A 20,552-nucleotide genomic window follows, 5' to 3' on the forward strand; every position below is an offset into this window, starting at 1 on the left:
TGTGAAAGTTAATTTTGTTCACATGGAGCGTGATAGGTGCTTGGAATGGGCTGACAGGGGTAGCAGTGGAAGCAGAAAGTGGTGCTTAAGAACCTTCAACAGGGCCTCTGAATGTACATGAATAGGCAGGGAATGGAAGGATATGGATCCTGTATAGGATTCAAAGATTCAAAATACATTTATTATTCAAGTGTGTATGTAGTATACAGCCCTGAAATTCGTCTTCCCCACAAAACAAAGAAGAACCATGGAGCCAACTCGTTCAAAGAAAAACATCAAACATCAAACCCCTCTCCCCCCGTGCACAAAAAACCACATAAACAGCAACAAAAAATTGAGCAAGAACTCAAAATATAAAAGACAAAGTCAAAAGGTGTATTTCATTTCAATTCAGCTCAGTGTTCATTATCTGCAGGCTGCCTCAATTTAAAAATTGCCCAAAAGTAGTAACAAAAAAGAGTGACCAGAACTAGAATACATCATAGAGCTGACTTATGGTACACTCCAAGTCTGAAATCCACGTAAATTAAAGGCAGAGGAGATTTAGTGTAACTTGGCATTCTGTTCCACACAGACACGCTGGGCCAAAGGGCTTATTACTGCACTCTACTGTTCTCTGTTGCCTTTTAAACCACAGATTATTACTTCATTCCACAACAGAATATGTTGCTGCAGAAATGCTTTTGCATGGGAAGACCCAATTGCAACCTAATGTTGCAATTTCCATCTTTGAATCTGGAAGGGAAGATACAAGCAAATTAATCAAAGTCAAACAAACATAACTCTTACCAAAAGAGGAAAAGGTTCAAATTACATGATATAGTTTCCATAGTATCACCACCAGGCAAAAAGGAGATGAAAGTGGTCTTTGGAAAGATGGTGGAAGTTCAAGATTCAAGAAGTATCTTCAAAGAGTTGAGGAAAGATTCATGTGGTTCACTTAATCTCAGTGCAAAGAGCCTAGCAGAATACTGTGAGTTATATCTTGCAATGAGTCCTACATTATTTAGGAGCCGGCACAAGACATGACTAAACAGAATCAAAAAATAATATCCTTAATGAGTTCAGAGATGGAAATTGCAACAACATTGGTAGTGTCTCCAGGATCAGCAACAGTACAGTAACAGAGTCAAAGAAAACTCAAAGCCCAGCCAATTGGTTAACCAATTCAACTCATTTCATTCTTTTCTTTCGAAAGAAAGCAGCGTAGTGTTTGTAAAAAAGTATGAGGTTTTTGCATGACCCATTTAATCTTTTGTGTCGTGTGCAAGAATCTCAAGTAAACTAAGCCTGCCTCTTTGAGCACGCAATGTTTCCTGTTTATACTCTATGTGTTACTTCATAATAGACCCGTAATATACATCCTGTATCCATTCATGTAGACTAGAGGTGGCAAACTTTTCTGAGAACGTATGCGTTGATTGACAATAATCTTATAAATAATTTTCTTACATGCCATAGTTGTCTTGAGTAGAGATTATTATTGATTAATGAATTAGTAACAATAATTATGGACTTTTTTTTATCATCCAACTCATCCATATGAATTATGGATAAGTCATGGGGTAAAAAACTAATTTATTACTCCCTTGGCAGTAAAAATAATCATTATGTAGTTTTTTTTATTATGGATGGGGGTTTAAAAAATCAAGGGGTGGCAATGTCAACAAAATTTTTGCATATATCATCTTGGGCATGCATGCCATAGGTTTGCTACCCCTGAAGCAGAAACTTCTGGAACGTTGGAGACATTAATGGCACAGATCAAAATCCTAGAGGCAGCAGGGTAGCGCAGTAGTTTGCACAACGCTTTACAGTGGCAGCTGTTAGATCAGGATTCAATTCCTGCCGCCGTCTGTAAGGAGTTTGTACGTTCTCCCCCGTGACTGTGTGGGGTTTCCCCCATGTGCTCCGGTTTCTTCCCACAGTCCAAAGACAAACGGTTAGGGTTTGTGAGTTTTGGGCGTGCTATGTGAGAACTGGAAGCCTGGCAACTCTTACAACGGCCCAGCAAAATTCTTGCTGATTTGATTTAATGCAAAATGATGCATTTCACTGTGCAAGTGACAAGCGTACTTGCTTTTATTATTCACATGATTTTTTTTTCTCTACACATTGGTTGTTTGACTGTCTTTTTTTAACGGGTTCTTTTGAGTTTTTTTGTTTTGTGGCTGCCCGTAAGATGAATCTCAAGATTGTATAATGTATACTTTGAACTTTGAAATAAACCTAATCTTTTTAATCATTAGTGGTTTAGGCTGGTAATGAAAGGGTTACCTTACCAAGGCACTGCTACCCCTCCTCCACTGCCATTCGAGGTTTTATGAATCCCCATAAGATAAACTACAAAAAAGAAAGAAAGCTAGTTAAATGTTTAAGTAAAAGATCCTCCCAATGCTTTCAGTGTGAAGAATCCATGCAAACTTCCTGTGATGGGTGCATATGAGACATTCATGCTCAGTCAGTATAATGGGATAAGAGGATTTAAATTCCTGGAGCAGCAAACAGTCTGCTGCATTTGGATAAATTCCTGGCCTGTGTGGATTGTGTGAATTCGTTTCCAGTGCAAATGTCAAGGCCGTTTTTCCCTAAACTTTGAAAGGACAAGTAGTGGGTGTGAGTGCTCGCTCAAGAAAGGGCAGCCAAAAGAAGTTTTAAGGAAAGGATTTTCAGTGAGAGCTTTCACTTTTCTCCAGCTCAGCAACAGTGGAATGATCAGGGCATTCCATTCCAGTTAAGGTAGTGTAAAGTGACAGAGGGAACCAGACACCAATGAGCAGACTGGGAAGCAGATCAGGGAAGGTGGATTTTTAAGAAGTTTTCGAAAATGAAAAGCAGTGTGCTGAACACACCCACTCAGCCCCAGGGAACAGAAGGACTGCCCACAAAACTTCTTACACTTTCCAGTAATCGTTACTCCTTGTTAATCCTGAGCTTTCTTCCGTTTTTTTTTGGTTTAAGATTTAACACATAATTACGAAGTAGCCCTGCGTTTAAAGGGTTGCGAGCTTCATTTCCTGGCCTGCTCTCCACTAACGGGCCACAGGGAAGTGACAGGCTCCGGCTCCTCCCTCAGAGAGGAAGCACTCTCTCCTGTTCAGATTTCACCCTGACCCTGTCTCCTCACAAAGCAGTGGTGCCTCCTTTCCCTTGGTCTCTCCTCTCAGCCGGCATGGCCCCTTGGCTCTGTTGGCCCGTCTTCCTCGCTCTTACCTCAGCCAGAGGGAACAGGGCTGAACTGCCGGCGGACAGATTCCCACTGGAGCCCTATGACCGCCTGTTCAGTACAGCGGTGGAGGCCTATTACCGCAATGACTGGCAAGGGGTGATCATCAACATGGAGCGGGCTCTGCAGAACAAGGCAGCCCTGCGGCAGGCAAAGGTCCACTGTCAGATCCTCTGCAGCAAGAAGGCAGAATTCAGCATCTCCAACAGCAGCCGGGACTACTTCTTCGATGCGAACTTCTTCGACACAGTGCTGAAGAAGGCCAACTGCCTGAAGGAGTGTGAGAAGGAAAAACTCGGACCATACTCCATGTACCAAATCTCTGAGGAGCTACAGCTGGAGTTTCAGAAGAGGACCCCCTATAACTACTTGCAAGTGGCATACTTCAAGGTAACATTATCAGTATCACTTGCAACTTCATATGGATAACACTCATCACCATTCAAACCTATTTTCATCTAGGCTGAGTATATTATTAGTTGTCATCAACAAAAACATTCTTTGTTAATTCGATCCAAGAAAACTACAAGTCTGCTTGATTAATGGGTTTAATAATATTTTATCTATAATGTGTCACTAAAACTGAATATTATCAGCTTTATCTCCTGCCTTGCATTTTTCATACACTTTAAGTAAAAGGCAGTAATTTTATGTGCTTACTTTGTTTGGGGGAGATAGGGTGGAGTACCATTTAAGCAATCTCTTTCTGAGCTGCCCGCCTTCTTTATCAGCAGCAGATGTTGATGTTAAAAATGTTTGGGTAGAAATGGAGAAAGTCAGGATTACAATCAGCTCACCCTTTTAGCATGGCAAGCAAGCGAAAAGGACCTGCAGGCTACAGATAAAGAAAATCTCGTAACAACTTGAGCCCAGTTGAAAGTACTTTAACAAAAATGCCAGTTTTAAGAATTCCTCCTGCTCTTCCTTTCTCTTTCAACAATGAGAACACCCCCACACCCACCCTTCACTCCACGGAACACATAGCACTGATTTCTGCCACATTGCAAACTATGTAGGAGTCAGATTTGAACATTGACTGTTACGTCTGGGTCCTTGCGGACATTTAGTCCCATTTGACTAATGTTTTCTTAAGTTAGACTCAAAAGGAACTTTCTACAATCCTCTACGGACAAGATTACTTGGTTTTGGTTTGCCTTGGGCTTTTACTGCTGGATTATGCTCACACAACCTGAAGAGACGGAGCTGGGCTACAATCCCCCCCCTTCCCCAGCCAATCCCCCTGCCTCCTAAGTGCCACGTAGGAATCCAGTGTCAGCTGAACTCTCTCTCTCTCTCTCTCTCTCTCTCTCTGCCTCTGCATGCAGCCTTCAGTGCACAGGCTACAGCAAGAAGGCTGAAAACTCCTGCAGCGATTTGGATAGTTGGGCTTTTGTGCCTTATAATCAAATTTTAACAATCTGCCTATCCATCCCGCGGAAGGAATGCTCCAAGATAATATCTGACTTAAGTGATTTTTTTCATAGAAACTTGTGTCAGACAGTCGAGACATCAATTGTTCTAACTTGTGTTAAACTGTGAATTTTTGTCAGTTCTCAATACTGTATGATATAGTTCCCCCCATAATGTTTTAGAGTCTTTCAATAATTTTAAATCCCTTAATCTTTAACTCCTTTAATTGTCCCTGTAAGATTAGCAGCAACTACATATTACCTATTATATTCAATAAATCATGTGTCTGTGCAGTCACTTTCACAACCTCTGGCTGTCTGGAATGAGCAGCAAGCTAGTTTTGAAATGTAGCGAATGTTTTTATATAAAGAAAATCAAGGAGCTAATGAGCACTCAACATGAAGCAAGAGATAAACAAATCATCTCTACCAGTAAAGTCATCTGTCAGGGGCACAGGATAGAAAGGATTGCCCTGGAGTTTAAACCTGTTGGCTTCCGATGGGCAACTGTGCTCATACTTCGAGTTATACTGGGCAATGTACATGGGGCCCCTAATGAACTAGGTTCTCCTTTGGACAGTTAATTGCAGGACCAATACTCCTGCAAGTCCCTCGCCTTGACCTGCTGGAGAGAATTTATTCAAAGCAGACAGAGGGATATTGATTTAAAATCTCAGCCCAATCTCAGTCACTTCCAACAGAGGAACCCTCTCTCAGTACTCCATTCTGAACTGATTCAAAGATCTCTAAAGATATAGTTGCTGGGAAGTACTGTGGTGTCCATTTGGGAAGGTTAACTTCCCATCTTGTGGCGACCATGTCCAAACTATAGGACGTACATTGTTTCAGATGTGTGACCTACAGATTTGTGATGAAGCAGACATTGAGACTGTTTCTTGGGTCATTCACTATCCATCATAGAAATTACAGGTCCTCCTTTGGTAACGGACGCCCAATTTAAACACAGCCTTCACATGCGAGCAAGCATTTGATGGATTGATGGAATGGATTTGCCAGCTGGCGGGGTGGTGTGGGTGGTGCGGGGGTGTAAGCACCTTCTGTGTGTGAACTTGTTTTGTGACAATATCTGAACGGTTGAGTTAAACACTGGGTTTTGACTACTGGTAACTCGTGGGTCTGTGCAGATTATGAGCAGTTCTCAGGAATAGAATCCTGTCTTATCCCAGGGAGGACCTGTACTTAAATCCAACCCACCTTCTCACTTTTCAACTCATGTCCTGGTGTCCATTACAGATTTTGTACAGGTGGCAGGTTCAGACAACCATCAGCAGAAGCCTTAGGGCTGGAACTAACAAGAACATTTTTACAGAAGTTTGAAGTCTATTCACATGGAATTCCAGACTGCCGTACATTGCACTCTGTAATCAGTCTGGCATCTATAAATAACAAGGTTCATGTAGAAACTTGACTAGCACAAATCTTAGCCTCCTTTTTTGTAATGGATTTTACAATGCAGAATTCTCAGTTGTAGGTGGCAAGCAAAAATTCACCTGAGATTATCTCAGTTCCCTCACTAAAAACTCCCTCCCTCCAAATATTCCTTTCCTTCCATATGTCCCCACCTTTAAGACCCTTCTCAAACTCCACTCCCTCATCCAAGCTGCCACTTGTCCTACATCCACCATTCTGATAATTCCTTTGTCAATGCTATACTCTAAATGGAAATTAATAAAAACAACTGCAGATGCTGGAAACCCGAAATAAAAAGAGAAAATGCTCAGCAGGTAAGGTAGCATCTGTAGAAGGAGAAACAGGGTCAGTGTTTCAGGCCAGACCTGAAATGGCTGACCCCTCAATCTAAACCATGGTCTCTGGATCTCAATACAGTGAACTCCGGTTAATTTGGACACATCGGTACCAGTACATTTTAGCCCAATTAGTGGAAGTTTCATGGAAATGCTTAAGAAAGTATAGGAAAGACAAACTATTATTTAACTGAGTTACACATTATATGAAATACAGAACAAATTTGAATACTACCAAAACTACTGTGGTACTACAAAATTGCATTATTTCGATGGAATAATACAATAATTGTTATTGGTGGAGGAAATCATCCAGTTTACGCTGCCATGTTCTTTTGATTGACTGTAAATTAACAAAATTACTGCAGATATTGGACTGCCTTCACACAATGCTTTCAATGATTGCATCCTCCAAATCTTCATTTTTATTGTAATATTCAAGATGATTGTCGATACTTTCAAATTCTTTGTAGTCCCTAAATTGTTGAAGTAGTGGAATCAGTTCCTTTTCACTCTTGGCTGTTTCTGGCATCTCCAAGCCTAAACGCTTGAAACCGCAGTGAGCAAAACATTTCTGAATTGTCTTACTGCTCATTACTTGTCAACTATCAGTGACAAAAATCCTTACTTTTTGAACACAAAGCACGCAAGTGACACTATTTAAAAACTGTTCGCTCTAAGCACTGTGTAGTGTCTATCAGCCACATGATCTGCATATGGCTGACACTAATTAGAAAATGTTTGGCACATGCTCCTGTCCCAATTAAATGGTATAGTGTCCCAAATAAATTTAGGGAATCCAGAACACAAGAGATCCTGCAAATTCTGGAAATCCAGAGCAACACACACAAAATCTTGGAGGAATTCTATGGATTGAGTTAAGAAATCACAAGGGATGTGGATTACAAATTGCAGCAGGAGATAGAAAAGGCATGTCAGAAGGGCAATGTCATGATAATCGTTGGGGAATTTAACATGAAAGTGGATTGGGAAAACCAGGCCAGTGCTGGACCTCAAGAGAGAGAATTTGTAGAATGTCTAAGGGATGGCTTTTTAGAACAGCTTGTTGTTGAGCCCACTAGGGGATTGACTGTTCTGGACTGGGTGTTGTGCAATAATCCGGAGGTGATAAGAGAGCTTAAGTTTAAGGAACCCTTAGGAAACAGTGATCGCAATATGATCAAGTTCACTTTGAAATTTCAGAAGGAGAATCTAAATTCCAATGTGTCAGTATTTCAGTGGAATAAAGGAAATTACAATATCTTTAGAAGAGAACTGGCCAAGGTTGACTGGAAAGAGACACTAGCAAGAAGGACAGCAGAGCAGCAACGGCTCGAGTTTCTGCGAAAAATGAGGGAGGTGCAAGACAGATGTGTTCCAAATAAGAAGAAATTTTCGAATAGAAGAAGGACACTACTGTGGCTGACAAGTGAAGTCAGAGCCAACGTAAAAGCAAAAGAGAGGGCATACAAGGAAGCCAAAACAAGTGGGAAGATAGAGGATTGGGAATCTTATAAAAACTTGCAGAAGGAGACTAAGAAGGTCATTAGGAAGGAAAAGGTGAATTATGAAAGGAAGCTGGTGACTAATATCAAAAAAGATACTAGAAGAATTTTTAAGCATATAAAGGGTAAAAGAGAGTCGTGGGTAGATGTAGGACCAATAAGAAATGATGCTGGAGATATTGTAATGAGAGACGCAGAGATAGCAGAGGAACTGAATGCGTATTTTCCATCGGTCTTCACAGTGGAAGACATCTGCAGTATACTGGACACTCAAGAGTGTCAGGGAAGTGAAGTATGTGCAGTGAACATTACAACTGAGAAATTGCTCAGGAGGCTTAATAGTCTGAGGATGGATAAATCTCCTGGACCTGATAAAATGCACCCTCGGGTTCTGAAGGAAGTAGCTAGAGAGATTCTGGCATTGTACTGGATGACTGTACAATGTCTTTATTCTTTGGAGTGTAGAAGGTTGAGGGGGGACTTGATAGAGGTGTTTAAAATTATGAGGGGGATTGATAGAGTTGACGTGGATAGGCTTTTTCCATTCAGGGTGGGGGAGATTCAAACAAGAGGACATGAGTTGAGAGCTAAAGGGCAAAAGTTTAGAGGTAACATGAGGGGGAGCTTCTTTACTCAGAGAGTGGTAGATGTGTGGAACGAGCTTCCAGCAGAAGTGGTTGAGGCAGGTTCGATGTTGTCATTTAAGGTTAAATTGGATAGATACATGGACAGGAAAGGAATGGAGGGTTATGGGCTGAGTGCAGGTTGGTGGGACTAGGTGAGAGTAAGAGTTCAGCACGGACTAGAAGGGCCGAGATGGCCTGTTTCCGTGCTGTAATTGTTATATGGTTATATGGTTATAATTCAGCAGGTCAGGCAGCATCTATGAAAATGACTTATCAGTCAACATTTCAGACCAAGACTCTTCTTTGAGACTGAGAAGGAAAAGGGAAGACAGCAAAATAAAAAAGGTGAGGGGAGAGGAAGAAGAACTTGCTAGATGATGATAGGCGAAGCTAGGTGGGTGAGAAGGGTAAAGGGCTGGAGAAGAGGGAATCTGATAGGGGAAGAGAGTGGACAGTAGGAGAAAGGGAAGAAGGAGGGGCACCCAGGGGAAGTGATAGGCAATTGAGGAGAAGAGACGAGGCCAGAGCGGGGATAGGAAGAAGAGGGAAGGGCAGAGTGAAAAAAATGACCGGAAGTTTAAATCAATGTTCATGTCACCAGGTAGAAGGCTACCTGGACGGGATAAGAGGTGTTTCCCCTCTACCCAAGAGCAGCTTCAGTATGGCAAAAGAGAATGGGGATAGGAATTAAAATGGAAAGCTACCCCCCCCCCGCCCCCCAATTTACATCATCGCTCTCACCAATGCAGAGAAGGCTGCATCAGCAGCACTGCATACAAAAGACAGCTCCAACAGATTCACAGCTGACGTCAGCGTTGGACTGGTTGGGGCCCTGAAAGGAGGTAAGGAAGGAGGTGAATGGGCAGGTGTAGCATTTCTGTTGCTTGCAGGGAGGGACAAACAGACAATGGAGTCCCTGCAGAAAGAGGAGCATGGGGGAAGGTAGAGATGTGTTTAGTGGTAGGATCCCATTGAAGATGGAGGTTGTGTAGAATGAAGTGTTGGATGAGAAGGCCCATGGAGTAGTCTGTGAGGACAAATGGAACTCTATCCCCATTAAGTCGCCAGGAAGATGGGGTGAGTGTAGATGTCTGGAAAATTGAGGAGATGGGTGAGGGCAACATCAGTTGTGGAGGAAGATGAAGGACATCTCTTATGTCCAAGAAAGGAAAACATCACCCTGGCAACAGAAACAGCAGAGACAAAGGAACTGAGAAAAGGGAACAGAATTTTTACAGGAGACTGGGTGGGAAGGGATATGGTCAAAATAGCCGTGGGAATAGGTAGGTTTATAAAAGATGCCATTAGGCAGTTTGTCTTCAGGGAGATTGAGAAAGGGGAGAGATATGTCAGAAATGGACTAAATGAATGCAAGGGTAGGGTGGATGTTGGAGGCAAAGTTGCAGAAATTGAGGAGCTCAGCATGGGTGCATGAAGCAGCACCAATGCAGTCATCAATGTAGTGCAGGAGGAGTTGGGGTGCATTACCGGGGAAGGCTTGGAGCATGGACTGTTCTACATAGCCAACAAGAAGGCAGGCATAGCTGGGGTGTATGTGGGTGCCAATGACTACCCTTGGGGTTTGGAGAAAGTGGGAGGTGCTGAAGGAAGAATTATTGAGGGTGATGACCAGTTCTTTCAGACGGAAGAGGGTGGTGGTGGAGGAGGAATGGTTGGAAAAGAAGTGGAGAGCTATGAGGCCTTCTTAAAGGAGGATAGAAGTGTATAGGGACTGGACATCTATGGCAAAAATAAAGCAGTCAGGGCCAGGGGATTAAAAATTGCAGAGGAGATCGAGAGCAAATGAAGTGTGGTGGATGTAGGTGGGAAGGGACTGAACCAAGGGGGATAGAATGGAGTCATGGTACACAGACAGTGGAGCAGGAGTAGACAGAAACAATGGACAGTCAGGTAGGAGGTAGAAATGAGCAGCATAGGGGAGGGGAACTGAGCTTGGTGCCAATAGATGGGAGTTCTCCAGAGCTGCTAAGGTCAGTGATGGTGTCGGAGACAATTTTCTGATGGTCTGGTGTGGGGTCCAAAAGGAAACTAGTCTACTTTGTCAATTTGATTTTGTTCTTTATGAGCTGTCCCAATTAACCAATGGCCCAATTAACTGGAATCTACTGTACCTCCACTCGAGGGAATATCTTCTCAATAATCTCTGTGCTTCATTATCATCTCTCATTCATTTGAATTCTGGTAAGTCCAAACTGCTCGATCTTTCTTCATATTATCAGTCCTGTAACCCAGGATCAACCTGGAGAAATTTGTCTGTGCTGCCACCAATACAAATGGATCTTTCCTTAATTATAGACATCAATACTTTCACAGTTCGTCACAGACAGAATTAATAGTGGTCTACACGTTTACGAGATTATTTTCCTACTTTTACATGCCACAAAAGCCAACATTCTCAATAACCTGCTGTACCTGCATCCAGCCCTTTATACATCATGTACTGGAACCCCCAGATCCTTTGTACTGCAGCATTTTATGGTTTTACCTCATAATTTGCTTTTACCTCTTTCCTCCCAAGATGAATAACTTCTCATTTTGTCACAATATCCTGTCTATCAAGTATCTTCCCACTCACATAACTCTTTGTCCCTTTGCTGACTCTTGAGCCCATCTCACAGTCCGCTAATTCAGCAGTACAATCCTTTGTCCAAGTCAGCCGTGTAAGTTGTAAATAGTTATGGACACAGCATTAAGCATTGTGGCACCCCACTAATTTAATGATTGCCAATCCGAATATGAAGCATCAACAACACACACAAAATGCTGGAGGAATGCAGCAGGCCAGGCAGCACCAATGGAAAAAAGTACAGTCTACGTTTCTGGCTGAAACCCCATGTAGACAGTACTGTTTTCCATAGATGCTGCCCAGCCTGCTGAGTTCCTCCAGCATTTTCTGTGTGTTGTTCGGATTTCTAGCATCTGCAAGTTATCCTTTGTTTATGAAGCATCAACATGTGCCACCCACGTAGTTTATGGGCAACGTAGTGCAGCCATTTGATCTCCCAACTTACACACCTTTGGGACGTGGGAGGAATCCAGAGCACCCAGAGGAAAGCAATGGGTCACAGGGAGAACGTACAAACTCCTTGCAGGCAGCACCAGAGGTCAAGATTGAACCCAGATTTTTAGATCTGTAGAGCTACCGGCTGCACCACTGGGCCACCCTAAGAAATCTTGAGTTTGAAGCCCAAAGGATATTTCTGTTCACTGATGCATGGCAGCTTGGGCATTACTGAGAACTTTAACTCTGAAATCCAAAGGCAATTATCCTAGTTCAGTATCACGTTTATCTTCTCAGCCTTTTGGACAGCCTCTGAAAGGGCTTTTCCCGAACAGTGCCCACTCGCCTCTCTTTCAGTGGTTGACCGCCACCTCTGTGCTCTACCTTTTCTTTATCTACCACGAGACTGCTTAAAATGTGTCCCCTTATGTCTGCGTTTCAGATTAAAATGTTGGACAAGGCGGTGGCTGCAGCTCACACTTTCTACGTGATGAACCCAGATCACCTGGAGATGCGTCAAAATCTGGAGTATTACAAGATGATGGCTGGTGTGAAGGATACTGATTTTAAGGATCTTGAAGCCAAACCCCATATGGTAATGACACACTACTGTTCTACTGAACTAACAGGTCTAATAATGCAAGATTCTGACTGCTAGCTATATCCCAGGAAGGGAGCAGCAATATAGCAGCACTGATATGATGGCTAACAGCAGTATATTTGGCAGAATAGTTTTTTCTTGGCCCTAGTGACCACCCCCCCCCGCCCCCCCGTTCTGTCTGCGTGGCACTTACACATGTTCCTCCTGGCTGAGTGGGATTTCCCAGAGGTGCTCCAGTTTTCTTGCTGACCCTTAGAGAAATTCCATCACAAACCTTCCCCCACTCTGACGAAGGGTCTCGGCCTGAAACGTCGACTGTACCTCCTCCTAGAGATGCTGCCTGGCCTGCTGTGTTCACCAGCAACTTTGATGTGTGTTGATTGTTACATTTCCAGCATCTGCAGAATTCCTGTTGTTTGCGTTCCACAAAAGATTAGTTAGGTTAAATGCCACTGTAAATTACCCTTAGTGGAGATGGACAGGGGGAAAAGAGGGTGAAGATATTGGGCATGTGAGAGAGAATAGGTTACAAGGTTCAAGGTACATTTATTGTCAAAGTATACATCTCTGAGATTTGTCTTCTCCAGACAGCCATGAAACGAAGAAAACCATGGAAGCAGGTTTCTCTACCTTCTCTTTGACAGTACCTCCTCTCTTCACCTCCTCCCACGTGCAAAATAAACAAATCGCACAAACAGCAACAGATATATCAACACCCCACACCTCAACCCATAAAAAAATCATGCAAAGGGCAACAAGAACATCATCTCCCCTCACCCTACCATGCGCAGAATACAGGGAGGTAAGTAAGTGAATCGTTTCAATGAGGTTGCTCTGAGAGCCAGCAGAGACAGGATGGGCCAAATGGCTTTGTTCTACATGCCAAGAAAATAGGAAGTTTCTGTGAGGACTTGGCAGGGCTAATGCTGAGAGACTCACGAGATGGCAGACGCTGAAATCTGGAAAAACATACAAAAGGTGCAGGAATTAACCAGGTTAGGCAGCATCTATGAAGGGAAATGGACAGCTGGCATTTCAGATCGAGACCCCTCATCTGGACTGAAACATAGAGGGGAGATAGCCAGTGTAAAAAGGTGAGGGAAAGCGTGAAGCAATAGCTGGCAGGTGATAGGTGGATCCAGGTGAGGAGGGGTGATAGGTAGATGGAGGAGGAATAGTGACAGAAGCTGGGAGGTGATGGGTGGAGGCTACAAAGGGTTGACGAAGAATGAGGAGTAATGACGCAGCGTTCATGGGCAGAAACGGTTCCAGAGAAGAAACGGCAAAGGCGGGTTACTGGCGCCTTAAAACCAGTCACTTCGGGCAGATGGGGGCTTGTCAGCCATTCTCGGCTGTTCACCTAGGGGAAGGAGAACTCTGATCTCAAGCCTCTGCTGCCTTGTGGCTATACCCACCCATGTGGAAGGTTTCGAGAGGGAACTCCGAGGAAAAATCCAGAGCTGGAGTACCTAAGGCAGACCTATATTGGGTTCGACACTGACTGGAAACTCCTGCAACACTGCCGATGCCACTGTATCAGTCCCCTCTGCTCCTTTGGATCCATCAGCTGCCTGGAGAGGGGGAGCTTGCTGCGTGGGCAACAGCTTGCTCTCATATTGTACTGCCCGAGCTTGCAAGACAGTGCTAACATAGAGAGCAAGAACACAACATCCATGGTAGACCCCGACCTGCAGAAGGCCTCAATCAGTTCATGGGTTCATAGACCACTCATAAATCTGAAGGCAGAGGGGAAGAAGCTGTTCCTGAATCATTATTGAGTGTGAGTCATCGGGTTCCTGTACTTCCTCCTTGACGGTAGTAATGAGAAGAAGGAATGTCCTGGATGGTGAGGGTCATTAATGACAGATTCCGCCTGCTTAAGACACTGGCTTTCGAAGACGTCCTTCCTTGCTGGTGGGGAAACTTGTGCCTGTGACGCAGCTGGCTGGGTCTACAATCTTCTGCAGACTCTTGCAATCCTGTGTATTGCAACCTCCATACTGGGTTGTGATGCAACAGGTCAGAATGCTATAGCGATCTGCAGGAGTCTTTGGTGACATACCAAATCACCTCAAACTCCTAACAAAGTAGAGCCACGGGCTTGCCTTCTTCATGATTGCATAAATGTGTTGGACCAAGGATGAATCTCCAAGAGGTTGACACCCAGTAACTTGAAGCTGCTCATCCTTTCCACCACCAACCGACCCCTCAAGGAGAATGGTGTGTGTTCTCACAACATCCCCTTCTGGAGGTTCACAATTGATTCCTTGGTCTCGCTGACTTGGAGTACAAACTTGTTGTTGCAACACCACTAAGCCAATTCATGACACTCCTCCATGCCTCCTCGTTGCCATCTGAGATTTTACCAACAATGATATCACCCGCAGACTCATGGATGGCTTTTCAATCGTGCTCAGCCAGGTTTAGAAGCTTGATGGTTAAAACCAAGGGGAAGATATTGTTGAACACTGAGCTGCCATCGACACACAGCAACCTGGTGTTTTTGTTTTCCTGTTGTCCAGCTGTTCCAAAGCAGAGTGGAGAGTCAGTGAGATTGTATCCGCTGTAGCCCTGTTGTGGCAGTGGGTGATTTAAGATGGCAGCAGACCATCTGATAAATTTGGGATGTGGACTCTGGAGATAGATATTTAGCATTTAGATTCAATGTGATTTGGAAACTCCTGTCACTGACCACACTTGATGTTCTGAGTTCTACCCTGGGATGTACAAGTTAAAGTCAAAGTCAAGTTTATTATCACACACACAAGTACATAGAAACACAGAAAACATACAGCACAATACAGGCCCTTCGGCCCACAAAGCTGTGCTGAACATATCCCTACCTTAGAAATTACCTAGGCTTTACCCATAGCCCTGTATTTTTCTAAGCTCCATGTAGCCATCCAGGAGTCTCTTAAAGACCCTATCGTATCTGCCTCCACCACAGTCACCGGCAGCCCATTCCACGCACTCACCACACTCTGCGTAAAAAACTTAACCCTGACATCTCCTCTGTACCTACTTCCAAGCACTTTAAAACTATGCCTTCTCATGCTAGCCACTTCAGCCCTGGTGAAAAGCCTCTGACTATTCACAGTACATATATGCACAGGAGCAATGGAAAACTTACTCACAGGCACATACAGTAGCATCATATAAACAGTATTCACAAGAAAAATGTAAATTAAACATAAATTATACACAATTTTTTAACTAATTGTACGAAAACTAAGTCCATTTTACTGCAAAGTGATGGAAGTGGCCACAGTGTTGCTAAACTGTAGTGATTAGGGTTGTGCCATAGTTCAAGAACTGAAAGGTGAAAGGCTTACAGCTGTTCTTAAACCCGGTGGTGAAGGACTTAAGGCTTCTGTACCTCTTGCCCGATAGTAGTTGTGAGAAGGTAGTGGGGGCATAAACGCAGATCACTGGACGAGGTATTTAAGGCAGGTGTGTATTGTGTGTAGTTAACAATGTGGAGAAATTATATGATCACATTTCTGTTTTCTTGTCCTTCAGGAAGCTTTCCGTAAAGGAGTTCGGCTTTATACAGACGAGCAGTTTAAGCATTCAATCAGTTTTTTGGAAAATGCATTGGTGGAGTACTTCAAAGCGGATGCTGAGTGCCGAGCCCTTTGTGAGGGCCCATACAACTTTGATGGGTATAATTACATGGAGTACAATGCAGACCTCTACCAGGCTATTACAGGTACCTCCACTCTTCTTGTCTCCTTTTCCTCCTAAATCCACCGTGCTCCAGGGATCCTTCCTTAGCCTCCATTGTCGGCTCCAATGAAACACCACTGTGGGAATGCTTCCGTGACCGCAGTGGCATTTTTCAGACAAGATAGCAGCTCATTAAACAACAGGAATTCTGCAGATGCTGGAAATTCAAGCAACATACATCAAAGTTGCTGGTGAACGCAGCAGGCCAAGCAGCATCTATAGGAAGAGGCGCAGTCGACGTTTCAGGCCGAGACCTGACGAAGGGTCTCGGCCTGAAACGTCGACTGCGCCTCTTCCTATAGATGCTGCTTGGCCTGCTGCATTCACCAGCAACTTTGATGTATGTAGCAGCTCATTAATGTAGATTCCCTCAACAGAACCAACAACCCCCCCATGGTGTCATCCTGAAAATACTACCCAAAGGGTCCTGGCCAGTACTTATCCTTCAACCACCATTACAAAGCACAGGTTGTCCACCCGTTCTCACATTGCTCTTTGTGGGATCCAGCTGTGCACGCATTGGTTCCCTGTTTCCTACTTTATAATAATTGTACCTCAAAGTTAGATTTATAAGATCAGCTTTATTTGTCACATGTACATCGAAACACACAGTGAGATGCGCCGTCTGCGTCAGTGAGGATTGAGCTGGGCAGCCCTCATGTATCGCCATGCTTTCTGCACCAACAGCTCACTAACCCTAACCATACGTCTTTGGATTGTGGGAGGAAACTGGAGCACTCGGAGGAAACCCACGCGGTCACCGGGAGGAAGTACAAACTCCTTACAGGCCGCAGTAGGAATTGAACCCCCAATATTACAGCTGAGGCTGTGGTAGCGTTACGCTACTGTGCTGCTCAACGGGGTCTTCCTCTGCTGATGGGAGAGGGGCAAAGAGCGAACGTCCGAGGCGGGGTTTTGATTTTGCTGGCTGTTTTACTGAGGCAGTGAGAAGTAAAGACGGAGTCCATAGGGGATGGGGGAGGGCTTGGTTTCTGTGACTGAGTACATTGCCGATTGTCTTGCCGATGGGGAAGCTACTCCACAAATACATGACTTTACGGTCATCATGGAGTCTCAGGGGCTGCTGTTCCTGCTGCCTTTCTCGGAATGAAAGGGAGACGGTGAGAAGCTGTCACATGGAATCTGTAGTGGAAGTGGCTTTGCTGTTGGTTTATTACTGCAGTGTGTGCCAAGACACAGTGAAACGCTTGTCGTTCATACCTTCCCCACAAACCAAATCGTTACACAGAGCATTGAGGTAGAACAAGGTAAAACAATAATGGAGTGCAGAATAAAGTGAGAAAATGCAGTGCAGTTAAACAAAGTGCAAGATCATGACAAGGTCAATTGTGAGGTCAAGAGTCCACCTTCCCATAGTTCAACAGTCTTATTACAGCAGGGTAGAAGTTATCCTTGAGCCTGCTATTAGGTTTTTATGTCTTTTGCCTGATGGGAGAGGGGAAAAGAGAGCAAGTCTGGCAATGGGTCTTGATTATGCTAGATGTTTTACTGAGGCAGTGAGAAGTGTAGACAGAGTCCATCGAGGGAGGGGAGGATGGCTGCCGTGATGTGTTGCAATGAGTTGCCCTAGCGTGACGGTTTGCCTGGGGCTAAGACGTGCAATGTCTCATTACCGAGCATTCTGCCATCAGTTTTGTCCTGGCTCAGTGACTGCCCACCCAACAAACACCATGCACAAGATGGGAAACTGTTCCTTTCTGCTCAATGTTCAGCTCTGTTGTGAAATAATGAAAAATCTTTTTGCTTTGGACTCGATAAGTTGGATGCCTCTTTTGTTATCTTCATCGGAGATCTCTATCCCGGCCAAACGAACCACTGAGCAGCCCCAGATACCCACTCCCACAGCCACTTTAAAAAGAGAGGCAGAGTGATTTCTACAGAATTAGTGCAGATATTCCCAACTCTTGCTGTACGGTTAGTACAATGTGGCCTAACAGACTCTCATTCAGCAGGAATTTCTTTAGCCAGAGGGTGGCGAATCTGTGGAATTCATTGCCACTCACGGCTGTGGAGGCCAGGTCACTATATTTAAAGCAGAGGAGCAGAGGTCGATAGGTTCATTAATTAGTAAGGGCATTAAAGGCTACGGGGAGAAGGCAGGAAAATGGGGTTGAGAGGGATAGTAATCAGCCATGGTGAAATGATGGATCAGGCTTGATGGGCCAAATGGCCTAATTCTGCTCCTATGTATATGGCCTTGTGGAATATCTCTCCTGGCATGGCTGGAACACTGGAACTCACTGCCCCTGCCGGGGGCATCATGCAGTGTTAGCACCAATCATCAGGGATTTGGCCACGGATCCTTGCATAAACTTTACCAAATCTCACTGGAGATCTACAGAATTGTACAAACATCTCCAAAGCAGGTAAGTTTTTTACATTGGTATGACATAGATCGGATGTGTAATTGAGCATTGAATTCCACCTTCTGCTGTCTGTCTTCAGATCACTATATTCAAGTGCTGAACTGCAAACAGAACTGTGTGACTGAGCTGGCCACCCGGCCTGACAGGGAAGCACCCGTCGAAGACTTTCTCCCCACCCATTTCGACTACCTTCAATTCGCTTATTACAACTGTAAGTGCTTTGGGGTGTCTGTGACGCCCTCACCTCGCTTTCTCATTTTGCTCAGGTGCTGAGAATGGTTCGCCTCTTCAGTGGATGACATCGTAGTGACAGATCCCATCAAGGAACTTAGTTGTTTCCTTCTCTTCCCTCAGTTCGCACTGAGAAAGAGTTCCACGGTTACTGAGACCCAAAGTGTGAGCCGGAATTTGGAGGGGCATGCAGACAGGTCCTGAATGTCAGGGGGCAAATTTTTGTTAACACGTTCCCAACATCACTTTATATTTCAATGACACATATCCTTTGGGTCCATGCTGGAGTACTAGTCCCATGGACTCATAGAGAGGTAGGCCCTTTGGCTCACTGAGTGTGAGCCGATTAACAGCCACCCATTTACTCAGACTCCACTTAAAAAGAAATTTCCCCACATTTCCATCAACTCTCCCCAGATTCTACCAGTTGTCTACCCTCCAGGGACGGTATACAGTGGTTAATTAACCCACTGAGCAGCATACCTCTGGGATGTGAGAGGAATCTCGAGCACCCGGACTAAAAACCCATTGTAGTCATAGGGGAAAGGAGCAAACTTCAAACGGACAACAGGAGTAAACTGGGGTCTCTGGAGTTGTGAGATAGCAGTTTTACAGCTGTGCTACTGCGCCACAAACTTTAACGTATTTATTATGTGTGTTGTGGGTAAGGGTTGTTGAGGCTTGGCCCTTGTGCACACCCCTGCCTTACCACACATGTGACCTGGAGTGTGAATCTCGTCAGCATATCTAGTTGTTCTGGTACTTCACGGCTGTGTTGTCCCTCGAGCAGCATTGTGAAATGGACAAAGCAGGGTGGTGGTTATGCTCCCACCCATCACCTTCAGCCATTAATCCAGATGACTGAATTAAGCCGCTCTTTGGTGAAGCAAGAGGATCCATTTTCAAATGTCCTGTAAAGACATACACGTGGTTTGCACTGTTTACTGGATATCGAGGTATATTTGTAAAAGGAGCATATCTAGGACTATGACAAAAGAGTACGAGAGTGGGACTAATTAGATCACAATTCACAAAGACTAGTACAACCACAAGGGGCTGAATGCCCTTCTGTGAAATATGATTAAATGATTAGCACAGATTTGAAAATACTGTAATAAACATTATGATGTGTTTCTGCTCCCTGGTTGCTCCCTTTTTGTTGCAATTTTGAGTGACTTTGAATCGGGGTGGCCTGTAGGTAATGAACACTGAGCTGAACTGAATATGCCTAGACTCTTTCGACTTTGTGCTTTATGTTCTAGGTTTTTGTTTTGGTTTTCGTTTGCACAATTTGTCTTTTTTATCGCATGTGGCAGGATGGGGGAGGGGGGCTGATTATTTTTCTTTGAACAGGTTCTGTGGTTTTCTTAGTTTCATGGTTGTTTGTGACAAGACAAATCTCAGGGTTGTGTATTGCATCCATGCTTTGATAATGAATCTTCCTTGAACCTTCGATTTTTGAATCTTTCAGTTAAACACTGGTGCATTTTGAATAATATTTGCCATAATCATCTATGGGAGGGAAAAAATGATAAAACTGATCTTTCCTGCTCTCAGTTGGACTATTAAGTTAAAAAAAAGGCTTCTGTTTTGTAAAAGTGCTTATCCACATTCTGTGAACTCAACTGTTAATTATTTGTCTCGTTTCTCATTTCAGCTGAGAATTATTCCCAGGCCATTGAGTGTGCCAAGACCTACCTGCTTTTCTATCCAAATGATGAAGTGATGAATCAGAACCTTCAGTATTACCAGGCAGTGCTGGGAGAAGATTCGTCCGAAGATCTCACGCACAGAGAGGTAGATAGAGTCCAAATATAGTGCTGCTCGTCTAGCTCATCTAACCCTTAATAACGAAGGCTTATAATAATTCAGAGGATCAATTTTGCAGACACTCCTCCACTTCCTTACGATTATGCCGGAGGGTGTCAGCCCCAGGATGAAGTTGAGGAGATCATGAGTAACATGTATTCCTCCTTTGTTGTAAGACCTGGTGGCTTACCCTCTTGCTCTGAGCATAATGTAGAACACAGGAAGCCAGTCAGAGTAAAAATGG

General features: G+C 44.1%; 1 protein-coding gene and 1 long non-coding RNA gene across 2 annotated transcripts in view; one reads left to right on the forward strand and one right to left on the reverse strand.

Moving 5' to 3' along the window:
* Positions 1–360: 360 nt before the first annotated feature.
* Positions 361–3,051, reverse strand: LOC134337906 (uncharacterized). Its single transcript, XR_010016107.1, has 3 exons — positions 2,899–3,051; positions 2,283–2,343; positions 361–735 (listed from the first exon to the last, which is right to left on the reverse strand). It is a non-coding gene; the product is annotated as an uncharacterized LOC134337906 (long non-coding RNA).
* Positions 3,052–3,107: 56 nt separating this feature from the next.
* p3h1 (prolyl 3-hydroxylase 1) overlaps positions 3,108–20,552 on the forward strand; it is a 39,944-nt gene continuing 22,499 nt past the window's right edge. The window contains exons 1-5 of the mRNA XM_063033254.1: positions 3,108–3,616; positions 11,997–12,149; positions 15,675–15,864; positions 18,348–18,479; positions 20,157–20,296. Of these exons, the coding sequence (XP_062889324.1) occupies positions 3,173–3,616; positions 11,997–12,149; positions 15,675–15,864; positions 18,348–18,479; positions 20,157–20,296 (1,059 nt within the window). The 5' untranslated portion in view covers positions 3,108–3,172. The remainder of the gene's footprint in view (positions 3,617–11,996; positions 12,150–15,674; positions 15,865–18,347; positions 18,480–20,156; positions 20,297–20,552) is intronic.

The sequence above is a fragment of the Mobula hypostoma genome, chromosome 25 (assembly GCF_963921235.1).
Source record: "Mobula hypostoma chromosome 25, sMobHyp1.1, whole genome shotgun sequence".
Classification (NCBI taxonomy): Eukaryota; Metazoa; Chordata; class Chondrichthyes; order Myliobatiformes; family Myliobatidae; genus Mobula; species Mobula hypostoma.